General features: G+C 51.0%; 1 protein-coding gene across 1 annotated transcript in view; it reads right to left on the minus strand.

Annotated features, from left to right (window-relative positions):
• Nucleotides 1–14402, minus strand: part of itfg1 (integrin alpha FG-GAP repeat containing 1) — a 183227-nt gene that overhangs the window by 92975 nt on the left and 75850 nt on the right. Inside the window, exon 10 of the mRNA XM_030082604.1 lies at nucleotides 3266–3420. Within this exon, the coding sequence (XP_029938464.1) occupies nucleotides 3266–3420 (155 nt within the window). The remainder of the gene's footprint in view (nucleotides 1–3265; nucleotides 3421–14402) is intronic.

The raw sequence follows: 14402 nt of genomic DNA on the forward strand, positions 1-14402 counted from the left end.
TGTTGGAGAAATATTTGGTTTGCGGAGAGCATCTGTGGGGGGAATGAAAAGGTGTGTGTGTGTGTGTGTGTGTGTGTGTGTGTGTGTGTGTGTGTGTGTGTGTGTGTGTGATCCAGAAGATGACAGCAAAGTGTGATGATGGAGAAGTTCTCTGAAAGCTGCTGCTGATGCACCAAAAAAAAAAAAAACACTGCAGATCAGAAATACTTCAAACTGACGGAGCAGAGGGCTGGAACAACGGGCCGCTGGAGGCGTCATCCACCCAGCAAGACGGTCATCCACCCAGCGAGACGTTCATCCACCCAGCAAGACGGTCATCCACCCAGCAAGACAGTCATCCACCCAGCAAGACAGTCATCCACCCAGCAAGACAGTCATCCACCCAGCAAGACAGTCATCCACCCAGCAAGACAGTCATCCACCCAGCAAGACGGTCATCCACCCAGCGAGACGTTCATCCACCCAGCAAGACAGTCATCCACCCAGCAAGACGTTCATCCACCCAGCAAGACAGTCATCCACCCAGCAAGACAGTCATCCACCCAGCAAGACGGTCATCCACCCAGCGAGACGTTCATCCACCCAGCAAGACAGTCATCCACCCAGCAAGACGTTCATCCACCCAGCAAGACGTTCATCCACCCAGCAAGACAGTCATCCACCCAGCAAGACAGTCATCCACCCAGCAAGACGTTCATCCACCCAGCAAGACAGTCATCCACCCAGCAAGACAGTCATCCACCCAGCAAGACAGTCATCCACCCAGCAAGACAGTCATCCACCCAGCAAGACAGTCATCCACCCAGCAAGACGTTCATCCACCCAGCAAGACGGTCATCCACCCAGCGAGACATTCATCCACCCAGCGAGACATTCATCCACTCATCCAAATTATTATATATTGATTTTTTAAATTTACCTGGAGTCAAACTTGCAGCTTTCATGTATTTTTCACTCTAGCGCTGGATAACAGTGGACTGATTTTGTCCCATACAACGCAGTTTGCACACTGAATGCACATTTGGAATCAGGGGTGTTTTACATATTGATCATTTTCTGAAATTTTTAAAATCCTTGAAAAGCGCCTGTCTCAGTGTGTCGTCAGTCTTCAGTCAAGCATTTTGAGACTGTTGATCATCTCCAGTAGCGTTGGAGGAAATGAAGCGTGAATCAAACATCTGCACTCAGACTGTTTCAAACCACATTTGCTTGTAAAGCTTTGTTAAAGACTTTAAAGAGGTGAAAGGAGACATGGTCTCTGTCACTGTAAACTAAGCGACAGAGGACGTCCACAAGCTTCTGTGACCTCTGAACTCTGGCCTCAGCCCCCTGAACTCAGATCGGGTGTCACTCATCTTCATTACATGCTGATTTGAGACACTCCTGCTGGGATCGGACTGCAATCGCAGCACGTTCTGCAGGAGCGGCGCGGGATTACTGAGTGTGAGCTTAAACCCTCCAGCAAATGGGAACAGGAAGGAGAAGCTGTGGCCTGAGTGATTAGAGCCGCGGAGACAGAAGTCATCTCTGGATGAGGGTGACCGTGAAGAGTTAAGCCCCACAGGACTTACTGGGGGAACACACACACAAACACACACACACACACACACACACACACACACACACACACACACACACACACACACACACACACATACACACACACACACACACACACACCAATCAGTATGCAAAGACAATCACAGCCCTGACCCCCGCAGCTATCTTATCTTCATCTTTGAGGCTGGATAATCCACACGGGTCCTTCAGCAAACATACGTCCTCCTGTTCCAGGAGCCCGTGGCGGTGGAGGCGGCGGCGGCGTTGTCCCGGTGGTTTTTAAATGTCGGTGAGCTGAAGAACACGCTCACCTCAGCGCGTTCAAAGCGCAGTAATCACGTCTTCATTGCAGCGCCGTGCCGCTCGCTTCGTTTCCACGCCGCAGCGAGCGGCGCTTCCCTCCGGCCTCATCCACACTCACATGTCAGCAATCACTCTCAACTCTGGAGCCTGAACCACGATTCACCGACTGTCTGGGGCATTTCAGGAGAAAACGGACTAAGGCCTCGTTTACACCACAACACAACATTGCATCCTTTTTCTGTTGTCATTTCGATTTACATTTCCACGGCAACGGCAGAAACACTGAACAGGAAGTAGTCAGCGTGCCAGGACTCCAGATGCAGATGGATGGAGAGCAATCCGCTATAAGCAGTAACAATGGGAGAAGACAGACACTGGAGTGGACAGACGAAGACCTGAGGCTCTTACAGGGGAATCAGCTCTAAAGCCAGAGCCTGGACTGAACCATGACACTCTGGAGGACCCATCTTTGTTACTGTCCTTCTACTGAGCACGTGCAGAAGAATTATTTACTGCAGCCGTGTTGTATCTGCGCAGCAGCAGTATTCCCACATAAACAGACACAAACAAACACAATGAACATTTTCATTTTCACTTGAGGGTCTCCTGGGAGTCATGCTAACCAGCCACATATTTTGCCTTTTAGGATTTAGCTGATTTCCCAAAACATGACTGTCCATGGAGGGAGGAGAGTTTGACCCGCTCCCCTCCCTGTGGCCCAAACACTGACCAGTGTGTCGCAGTGAATCGCTTTTAATTTAGCAGCGACTCCAGCTAATCAGCCGAAACACGTCCTAATCAATGAGGCCTGGGCGAGGCGGCATTCCTTCATGTCACAGCCACTGCAGTCATTTCACAGTAATTTAATGAGTAAATTCAGCCTCCGTCGGGCAGCCAGAGAAGAGCCGAAGGAGGGAACATAAAACAGTGACGGCTCGGAGCTGAGCAGATTTACATGAACCATGTGAGTGATTAGGTTTCAATCTGCGCCTGCCGTGTTTTCTCTGGATGCTGGAGTTCACGTAATCTCATCAGGACGCTTCATGACAGCTGCAAATGGGCTCAACGGCATACGGACTCACATGAGATCTATATCTCTCACCACACTGCTTTTAAAAGCCCAGCCAGGTGTGTGTGTGTGTGTGTGTGTGTGTGTGTGTGTGAGAGAGAGAGAGAGAGAGAGAGAGAGAGAGCGAGCTGGAGTCGAGTTCAGGATCCACTTGAGGGAATTTCTCATTTACCAGAAAATATCTTAAATCATGAATTGACTCAAACTAGTAAACTAATCAAGGGCACTTCTTCAAGTGGAAGCAGGGGAATCGAACCTACAACCTTCTGACAGGAAGACGACCACACTCGAGGGTTCCAGTGCCACACGGAGCGCCGGGCGTTGTGCTCCTACCTGCCGCTGGTGTTGTGGAGCACCGCCAGGGCGTCGGGGAAGCCGTCCAGGTTGTAGTCCCCCAGGTGCAGGACCAGAGGGGAGGAGCCGGGGGGCCCCCGTGAGAAGCTCCACATCGTCCCCCTCCACTGGAAGTCCACCAGGACCTGAACCCACTGGAACAAAGCAGAGAGTCGAGGCCGTCAGTGAAGACTAACATCTCTCAAGAGGAAACGTGGCTTCAGCTCTCATGTCAGAAAAGTCTCATTTATACGGAAACATATAACAAAAGAGAGAGGCAAAAAATCCTCTCACTTATTAATGGACTCCACTGCTGACTGCAAAGTAGACAGACGTGACTCTAAATAAACTGAAGCGCTACCGATCGAACACAGCTACATAAATAAACCTACAGCTGTGAGAGCTGCAGTGCTACACAAGTTATCGAAGAGTCACACTGAGCTCACAACACACTCTGGAGATAATAACTCACGTTTCAGTGACTGAAGATGAGTTACAGGACCGTGTGAACTTCACTTCCTCTTTTTAATCACGCAGCAGTTTAATAGAAGACAGCATGTGGACGAATATTACTGATTATATTCCGTATTTAATCCACCAGCTGAACACCTTGCAGCATGTTTTACTGTAAAAACAAGCGGCGGTTTAAACGTTAAACTGTGTGGATGATTAAAATCAAGCTATTTAAACCTTGGAATATCGCCTCTGGTGATTTCATGTTGATTCAGAAAGCCCTGAATGGACTGACTGGATATTCAGATTGTTGTTCCTGAACGTATGCTGGAGACCAGGGGTCCTGGTGGTCACTGGGGGACAGAGTTCATGGAGTTCATTTGGAGCAGCCGTTGGAACGATGTGGATCAGAGCCGTGCTACATGCTACATGCTAAAGAGTTTGAGGCTCATACAGCATGGAAGCTGCATGCTAAAAGTGATTACAGGCTGACTGACTCGGGCTTTAGCAGCGAGCTGGGTCCCTCGGACTACAGGTACAGAGCAGTGTGTGGACACACACTGCACACAGCGCTCTGTGTAATCTGTGCTAATCACAGGACCTGTCAGTGGTTCTAATGTTATGGCTCAGCAGCCGATGCTGATTCATGTCGTGAGGCGTACTAATCTGCAAAATCAGATCACGACCTGTACTCACAGCCTCAATACAAGCGACAGTAAAAACACACATTAAGCTTGTGAGTAAAGATTAAGTGTCACCATTAAAGTCTGAATCAAACTCCGGCGTCTCTCCTCCCACAATCAATGTGGAGACAGAAACGGCGCCGGAGGCAGGGCGGAGCTCCTGATCCCCCCGCCGCCAAACCAACACGTTCCAGGCGCAGGCTTCAGCAGAGCCACGTGATGAGAGGAGACTGTCTTCAGAATGCTTCAGTCATCAGTCAGTTCCAGCGTTTAAGGAATAACTGCAGGTTGAAACCGGTTCTGTCCTCCTCTTTCAGTTTTTAAAGATGGCGGCGTCCCGGATCCTCGCAGTGACACTGGAACGCCCAGCAGGACATTAGAACGCTGCCACTGACTGATGCGTGGGCTGGAAAAACAAACCGCGCAGAGTGTTTCTCACGTCGTAAACAAACGGAGCATGTGACTGAGTCCATTATCTGCTCACTTCATATCAGTGCTGTTACACTAAACAGCTGCTTCATTACCCCAACAAACCAGCACGGGCTGCACCAACACTTTACACGATACGTCTCATCTCACTCAAGGTTGGAGCGCGCCGGCAGACACTTCCACCGGCTGCTGCCGCGTCTTCCAAGCCTGAATGTTCTCGTGTCGGCAGAACGAGCTTCACTGCCTCATCAGAGGCCATGTGTCTTCACGTCCGGAGCTCCTCGCCATCAGAACTGACAGTTGGAGCTCGGTCTCTCTGATACGTGACACAGCGTGGCTGGAGCACTGAGCGAAATGAAGATCCAGTAGTCTGATAAACGGAGCGAGCTACATGGTATGGGATCAGGAGGGTGAACTCCAGCAGGCTTTGTTCCAGCTTGTTGACTTGGTATTAATGCCAACTTTACCCTGATAGTCGAGCTTCTTTCATTTGTGGCCCGTTGCCAGCGGGTTTGCTGTAATGTGAAGTGAAATATGATCAGCTGCCAACAGCGGAGGAGTGACTGCTGAGACCTGCTGTCTGGCTGCATCTCTTCTGAGCCGCTGGACGTTACAGAGTAACGGTCACGACCTCTGCAGACCGCCGGTCCCTCACTCAGGGTTCACTCGGAGTGTCCGGGTGACGACCAGGAGTGTCCAACATGCAGCCCGAGGGGCGAAAGGCGTTCCGCCAGAGGTCCAATTCGGCGAGCAGGAAGTTTCCTCAAATCACATCAAGATTGACACGACAACGGCGCTCAGAGGAGGTGAACATGAAACTTTTTGAGAATGGCTCTCAAGGTGGAACTTTTTGAAAGAGCCCCTACCACTGTCACTGTAGACGGAGGGAAACAGCACTTTCTGTAAACGCCGCCGCTACTGCACAGGTGCAGCACAGCCATCGTGAACGCTTCTTCTGCACATGCTCAGCAGACGGACAAGAAGAACAGTCTAGACTCCTGACTCCTGATCCTGGGCCAGATCCTCCTGGACTTGGTCGTTTCAGAGTTGACAGTCACCATAATAACAACCCAACTGGGTGTTCTGTCCATATGGATGTGTGAGTTCTCCAGCGTTAATGTTCAGAGTTTATTGTTCCCTGCAGCGTGCCTGAGGGGTTTCATTGCTAAAGCCACGTAAATATCACTGCTCTCAACAGAAATAGCTGTAAAGCATTCATCAAGACTGAAGGCAGAAAAGTCAAGATTTTCATCAAAACATGCCATTCCTTAAAGCTATAGTGCGTAACTTCGGTCGCCCTCTAGTGGAATTCTGCGTTATTACAACAATAAAGCCGGCGCTTCCATATGACGTACGCTCGGGTGTCCCCAGTGCCCCCCCCTCCCCCCAATCTGCCACGGTGATTCGCATTTCCACAGCGCAAATCACAGTTGGAAATAGTTTTTATTCTGCGTGAATAAGGACAGCTGGTGAAAAAAAAAAAAGATGGATTCTTTCGAAGAGGTAATTGTTGTTTTCTTTTTTTTTGCCACAGAAATGTAAATAGCTTATTAATACGGGAGACAAGGTGCCTGCTAATTTGTAACTGACAGGTTAGTGGATGAAAAGACCCAGTGGTAGTCAGCAGAAATCATTTGTTGTCCGTTGGTCTCCAGTAGCTGCTTCTTGATGAAAAACAAAGTGTTACACACAAAGTACAGTGTTTCCTACAGGAAAAGAGTTTGGCGGCGGGGGGGTGGGGGGAGCGTGTGGTGTTGCTGCTAACGCTGCTGGCTTCTAACGCCGCTAATGCTGCTAATGCTGCCGGTGTTCGCCGTCTGAGAGGTTTTTTTTTTTCCCTCTCCGTTGTCCGGGTGCTGCAAAACTTAGCGCGGGCGGGGCGCCCGGACTGAACCCTGAAGTCGCATGTGGCTTCCTCGGTCTGCCTGACACTGTGAGCTGAGCCTGTTGCTATGAGACCCTCCACGCGTCCTCCCCCTCCCTTCTTGTTGTGACGTAAAATGCGTAATTTCCTGTGCGCCAGCGCGGGAATGTCGCCGGTCGACACGCAAAGCAATAATTATATATACTGAAAAATCCCGCGACATGTTAGAGGATCCAATCGGCTTAATCTGCATTTTGTCATCTCCACTAGTAGTGGCTTGGCTAAAACGGACGTTCATAGACATTTAAAAGTTACGCACTATAGCTTTAAAAGAAAAGAAAAAAAATAGCTTGAAATGTAAATGTGAACTCATACACTTTGGCACAGAAACAAAGGCCAACTTCCTGAGTGGTCACTGAATGTGCTGTAGGCTGCTATTGTGGTCCGATCCATCTGAGACCTGGCTTTCAGTTTTATCTTGAATGATGAGTCAGTTTCTAAACACCAACGACACGTGGGAGGAAGAAAACCACCGTCTGATACCAATTACATCCATCAGGTGAGTCCTAATGGAACTGATGAAGGTTTCCTCACATCCAGCTGTGCTCAGCGACGTGCACGTGAAGCAGGCCGGCCTGCTTTCAGGCCACGCCTCAATGGCTCCACTCACAACGGCCATCAGCCATCAGCTGCTTCCTCTGGGGCTCACAGGCTGAGGCGGGGGGCTTCCCTCTCACCACCGACGACAAGCAGGAGAATAACCACAACCAGCTCAGAGTAAACCGGCTGCCTTCCTCTGGTGAAAACTCGGTTGGCTCAAATAAAACCAACAGCCAATCATCAGAACTCACACATTCATTCATCAGCATCTGTTCACTTCACTACAAGCGTCTCACTGATGACGTTATACGGCACCAGTGTGAAGAGGCTTTGACATCTCTCTCTCTCTCTCACACACACACACGCACACACACACACACACACACACACACACACACACACACACACACACACACACACAGTGTGTGTGTATGCAGTGTGGTGAACTGGTGATTTAGTGGTGCAGTGTGGCGGTGCGGTGGGGCAGTGTGGCGGTGCTGTGGTGCAGTGTGGCGGTGCGGTGGGGCAGTGTGGCGGTGCTGTGGTGCAGTGTGGCGGTGCGGTGGGGCAGTGTGGCGGTGCTGTGGTGCAGTGCGGTGGTGCTGTGGGGCAGTGTGGCGGTGCGGTTTGGCAGTGTGGCGGTGCTGTGGTGCGGTGTGGCGGTGCGGTGGGGCAGTGTGGCGGTGCTGTGGTGCAGTGCGGTGGTGCTGTGGGGCAGTGTGGCGGTGCGGTGGGGCAGTGTGGCGGTGCTGTGGTGCAGTGTGGCGGTGCGGTGGGGCAGTGTGGCGGTGCTGTGGTGCAGTGCGGTGGTGCTGTGGGGCAGTGTGGCGGTGCTGTGGTGCAGTGTGGCGGTGCGGTGGGGCAGTGTGGCGGTGCTGTGGTGCAGTGTGGCGGTGCGGTGGTGCGGTGGGGCAGTGTGGCGGTGCTGTGGTGCGGTGTGGCGGTGCGGTGGTGCTGTGGGGCAGTGTGGCGGTGCGGTGGGGCAGTGTGGCGGTGCTGTGGTGCAGTGTGGCGGTGCGGTGGTGCTGTGGGGCAGTGTGGCGGTGCGGTGGTGCTGTGGGGCAGTGTGGCGATGCGGTGGGGCAGTGTGGCGGTGCGGTTTGGCAGTGTGGCGGTGCTGTGGTGCAGTGTGGCGGTGCTGTGGGGCAGTGTGGCGGTGCGGTGGGGCAGTGTGGCGGTGCGGTGGGGCAGTGTGGCGGTGCTGTGGTGCAGTGTGGCGGTGCGGTGGGGCAGTGTGGCGGTGCGGTGGGGCAGTGTGGCGGTGCGGTGGGGCAGTGTGGCGGTGCGGTGGGGCGAGGTAAAGAACACCGCACAGCTCACAGTCCCTCACACGGTCTTCAGCGGTGAAACATTCCCTCCCTGCTAATAGGCAATGCTGATCATTTTCTCTCTCATGTCAGGAAATGTACTGACAGAAAACACCAAGAAGAGGAGACGGTACACAGAAGAAAAAAACACTGCACTGCTCTGCAAGATGGAACAGATGAAATATTGCATGAAGACATTCCTGCAGTTGTCTCAACAAGAAACTTCTTTCACCGAGTTCAAGATTTGTATAGAAAATAACATCTTTACACAAGAAAGGCTCTTTCATGTTTGGTTCAGCAGGATAATTTTCACGTCACTGGTTTGATTCCTGAAGGAGGAATATAAATGCAAAAATCGGTTAATGGTCTAAAAACACACCGCAGTGCAAGAGTTCATCGGCACAGCTTTCCAACAGCACTGCTCTGAAGACAGAGAGAAAAGAGGAGCCTTATGTTCTGGTGGTTCCAGCATTCTGCCTGATGATGCTGCTTTCCAACAAACGTCTTCTTTACAGCTCTGCAAACATCCAGGAAAACTAACTCTGCTATTTTCTAATAGTAGAACTAAATGTGCAACTACTTTGTTTAGAAAGTTTCTTTAAAGTTCTCAACTAAATGTGAGCCAACTTCAGGACCGAGGGCATGAGAAGGTGAGATTGGATTTTCATTATGTTGTTTCTCCTGGTCCCTGCTAGCAGGATTGTCCCGGATGCTTCTGAGGAGGCTTTAGTATCTAATCCTGATTCATTTGTCCTGATGAGAGCAGGTCAAGACGGGCGGTTTGGAAAACATAGTAGACTGAATGGTTTTTGCAGCTGTTGATTTTTCTCCGCAATCTGCAGGAAAAGTTCACGAGGAGACGAAAAGTAAGAAGAACAACTTCACAGGTCAGAAGAAGCAGCGCAGTGAGAGTTCATAAATCCATAAACACAGATCAGCCGTCAGACTGCAGCAGAGAAGGAGGGCGGCAGGAGAGGAAGAGCTGACAGCCAAGTCCACCATTCATTAAAGCTTAATGCGTCCGGTGAAACGCAGCTCCACTCCACGCCAACAGAAAGGAAGCTTGGAGCTCTCAAACAGCTGGCTGACGTCACGAGCGTCAGCGCAGCCACTCACAGCAGGACGCAAACCAGCAGCTTCACACTGCAGCAGGATCGCTTCACACAGGCACTGCAGCCTTCAAGGCTGAAAGAGGGGTGTTTATTATCCCTTCACACCTTATCACAGCTCTTTGTGCAAATTTAGCTGTTTTTTTCTTAGATTTTTTTTATGGATTTTTACCTTTTCAGTGGTTTGACTTTTTGAAATGTAGAACTTGTATTACAGACATTTGTCATGCGGCGACACCAGCAAGATAGACCAAGACCACCTGCTAAATATCACCGAAGCAGGACAACGTCAGGATGTTGGAGGTGACGTAGCGTCCACCGGGGCTGTGGAGCTCGTTCAGTGAAACACATCTGGAGTACAAATTATGCTTAATATCATTCAATACTTACCCGACAGGTCCTCAGTATCAGATTAATACTGCTTATCGGTGCATTCCTAATTTGAATGCTTATTTCCTTTGCACAAATCAAAATCAAAACTAAATCTGCATCACTGGCAGTGGAAGCAGATGAACGTTAAATAACACTTCTCTTTCTAAAGCTTCAGATCTACTTATTTATTCATTCAGGGTCATCCTCGTGAGAAGAGCAGTTGGAGACCGACACTCAGGCAGCGGGAAAGAAACAGATACTTTATCTGACAAGCCCACAGGCCAAATTTTAGAGGAGAATCAGTCTGAATGAGATATTTCTTCACACACAATGCGGTGAAAGGTGCAGGGCGCCTTTAGCGCGTGGATGAACCTCCGTCCTGCGTCAGCCGCGACTCCACCTGAGCAGGTGAGGATGTTTTCAGAAGCCACAGCTTCAAAGCGGTCCAGCCTCCCGCCTGCGGGGAGAATGGATTCACCGGCGATTGTTTGTGAGTCTGGAGTCCTTTGGTTTGTGCTCAGACCTGCTATGACGTCCTCTCCCAGGACAGAGGGGGGCCGGCGGTCTTATCTGCACAGCGCTGTGCTGTGGTGGCCCCGAGGCAATCAGTGTTCTGTCTGCTGCTTCTTCTGCAGCACTGATTAGACCAGGAGAGAGGCAGAGCGCAGAGAATACCAACAGCATCCAGTCAGCGCACGCACGCACGCACACACGCGCACACACACACACACACGCAGGTGTGGCTCTGCGATGGCGTGATAGCTGTTGATTAAACTGGAGATGGCAGTTTAGGTCTCCATGTAAATCCATTACCTAAAGATAGCTCGCAAGCACAGCGGAGGTTTACAGAAGGGAAGAGAAGAAAGCTTCTGAAATGAGACAGAACGACGATGAACACAATCTGTCTTCATTTTAGAACAGGTGAGGAAAAAGAACAAAGTTTGCAGCTTTAGTTTTGGACCAAAACATCAAAAGTAGTCCAGTCTGTTGTAAAGCATGGTGGAGGCACCATCAGGCTGCAGGGCTGCCTTCATCTCAAAGCAGTGAGGAAATGTGACGACGGTCCAGAGCGCCTGAGAGAGAAACTGGTTCTGCAGCGTGAGTGAAGATGAGGTGAAGCTCTGATGTCTGTCAGCAGGTCAAAGGTCACGCCCAGGGAAAAGATGGAGAGTCTCAATTAAAATGGAATTCCACCCGCAGCAATGCTTCAGGGCACTGCGGTGGTGGTGTGAGCTGTGATAACAGAGGTAACCGCAGTCTTGCTGAATCACAGTTTCTCGTGGTTTGTGCTCTTGCTTTCAGTCGTCTGATCTCTGGGTCTGACGGAAAGGTGAAATAATGAGGTGAAAGGTCAGGGTGAGGACTCATTAAACAGGCAGGAGTGTTCAGTGGAGCAGAAAGTGTTGCAGGTCTTTCCTGATGTGGAGACTGTGAATGCTGATCTCTGGACCACGATAGGTTTCAAGTCTAAACCTCATTTGGTGCTTTGGTTTGAGCAAAGTTTCAGCAGCGTCTGCGTTTGCTCTGATTTACACCACAACAGGGTCGAAGCGTTTTCTACAAGCTGTGCTTTCAAAAAGTTGTCTGAGAAGAGCTGTTGTGTAAACTGACCTCCAAAACACTGCAGATATTCTGGGTTTTTATTTGAAAACATTCTGGACTACAGGGAGAAGTGAGGAACAGCCAAAAGAGGTCAAACCCATCAGAAAACAGCAGAAGCGTGGAGATGTGGATGAATTACAACCATCGAGGACCGATAACCGTCTGTAAAGACGGTTCTGCAGGAAATGAACGCTGGGACTGTTCCTTCATTCTCCAGGACACTGAGCATCCTCACGGCACAGGTTCGGTTCACCTGCAGCGTCGTGGTATCGTCACATGATGAGGACACAAAACTACAACTGTCAAACCAGCGATTACTTCCCGTCAGTGTCCAGGCGCCGGGCGGGCTGTCGCCTCCGCTGACAGCACCGCCAGTGAAAGAAGAGATCAGACTCGACGACACTGACGAGGATTTTGTGTGAACATATGGCTGAGTGAAGCAGACGACAGGAAACGAGCAAATGAAAAGCACAAAGCGCTTCCCGGAGTGGGCTCAGGCCTGCTGCCTCTCTCCTGGGCTTCACACAATTCTGCAAGTCACATGAGGTTGAGGGAGGATATTAAAGGTTTCCCGTCTAATGGAATCATTTTTATCCAGGAGGCCGAGGCGAGCAGCCGACCTGACAGAGCGCTCCTTAAATAAATCATGAGGCGCTTTCTCCTTCCTCATGGCTGCTAAGTTTTGACATTTAATCACTAAATATAGCCGAGTATCTGAATAATGTCAAGTGTATGTCTTTACAGATTAATCAGAGGCCCAGCGTCCCTTTAAACACACAGCTCACTCTAAATAACTCGCTGCTGACATTCGCTGGTTCAAATGTCACCATATTAACACCAAATTGAGTGTGAGCAGTGTGTGTGTGTGTGTCTGAGTGTGTGTGTTAACGCAGACATCCAAACGACCCAGTTAATGGAGATGAAAACGATGATGGGATTTGTGCTGGCGCAGTAATCTGATACCTTTAATAGTAGTGAGGGGAGGGATCCGGCATACAAATGGCTTTTTATCAAAGCGCGTGAGAACACGGCCGCCTCCTCCCGCCGCTCTGCATGCGCGCTCACGCACTCATGTACCCACGCAAACCGTGAAACGGCGCATGAAGAAGATGGAAGCAGCAAGGTGGAAACTAAAAAAAAAAAAACAACCAAACAAACAAGAAACGAGCAGAGGGAGAAGCCTCCCTTTGTCACATGGCTCTCGCAGCTCTGCTGATGACTGGAGCTCGCCGCCTCCCATCGATTCCACTTGGCGGAGAGAGAGCTCCCGCTTCATTAGGCCAAGAAATTAAAATGTGGGCGGCCTGCGGCGGAGGGGAGATGAGGTGATGTGGGGAGGGCGGTGACATCCTCACACAGCGAGGCCGGAACCCAGAGACAGAACCACAGAAGATCCACCACGGGCGGGACCAAGGCTGGAACCACAGACCAGACCTGTTCTTCAGCATCGGCCTGCTGCTTCGCCGCACTGGAGGACGACAAACTCCAGGCCCAGAGAGCACAAAGCAGCCCAAACCATGATGCTGCCTCCACCATGCTTGGCTGAGGAAGGAGCTAGTCTGATGCCACATTCCATCTCAGATTCCTCAGTCCTCTGGATATTTGTCAGGACCAAGAGGCTGTCTCTGAGGTGGACTAGAGCCATGCTTGAGGGATTGCAGACAGAACATCAATCAGCTGATCCATTGAGACAGCCTGGATTCAATGGGTGGATTCTAACTGAGCATCAAACAAAACAGCTGCTCCACTGATTAAAGGAGGAACCCGGACCCAGTGGGTGGAAGGTTTACTGAACCCCGGGTTCTACCATGTGGAACCGGCTCCCAGCTCTGCTCCTTCTCTCGTTTCATTTCATTGTATTGCTACATGTCACTGATGATTGTTCCTCCTGTAGCCTCTGGACCCTGTGTTTATATATGAACTGTATGTGGATACAAGAACCTGTCTGTCCTGTCTCCTTCTCTCTCTGTCCCCTCACCCCAACCGGGACAGCAGGAAGACCACCTCTGAGCCTGGTCCTGCAGGTTCTCCTCCTCTGAGCCTGGTCCTGCAGGGTTCTCCTCCTCTGAGCCTGGTCCTGCAGGGTTCTGCTCCTCTGAGCCTGGTCCTGCAGGGTTCTGCTCCTCTGAGCCTGGTTCTGCAGGGTTCTCCTCCTCTGAGCCTGGTTCTGCAGGGTTCTCCTCCTCTGAGCCTGGTCCTGCAGGGTTCTGCTCCTCTGAGCCTGGTTCTGCAGGGTTCTCCTCCTCTGAGCCTGGTTCTGCAGGTTCTCCTCCTCTGAGCCTGGTCCTGCAGGGTTCTGCTCCTCTGAGCCTGGTTCTGCAGGGTTCTCCTCCTCTGAGCCTGGTTCTGCAGGGTTCTCCTCCTCTGAGCCTGGTTCTGCAGGTTCTCCTCCTCTGAGCCTGGTCCTGCAGGGTTCTGCTCCTCTGAGCCTGGTTCTGCAGGGTTCTCCTCCTCTGAGCCTGGTTCTGCAGGTTCTCCTCCTCTGAGCCTGGTTCTGCAGGGTTCTCCTCCTCTGAGCCTGGTCCTGCAGGGTTCTCCTCCTCTGAGCCTGGTCCTGCAGGGTTCTCCTCCTCTGAGCCTGGTCCTGCAGGGTTCTGCTCCTCTGAGCCTGGTTCTGCAAAGGTTTCTTCCTGTTAAAAGGGAGTTTTTCCTTTCTACAGTCCTTATGCTTGCTCATGTGGATCTGTTGGGTTTCTCTGTAAAAGTGTCTAGAAACAA

The sequence above is a fragment of the Salarias fasciatus genome, chromosome 1 (assembly GCF_902148845.1).
Source record: "Salarias fasciatus chromosome 1, fSalaFa1.1, whole genome shotgun sequence".
NCBI lineage: Eukaryota > Metazoa > Chordata > Actinopteri > Blenniiformes > Blenniidae > Salarias > Salarias fasciatus.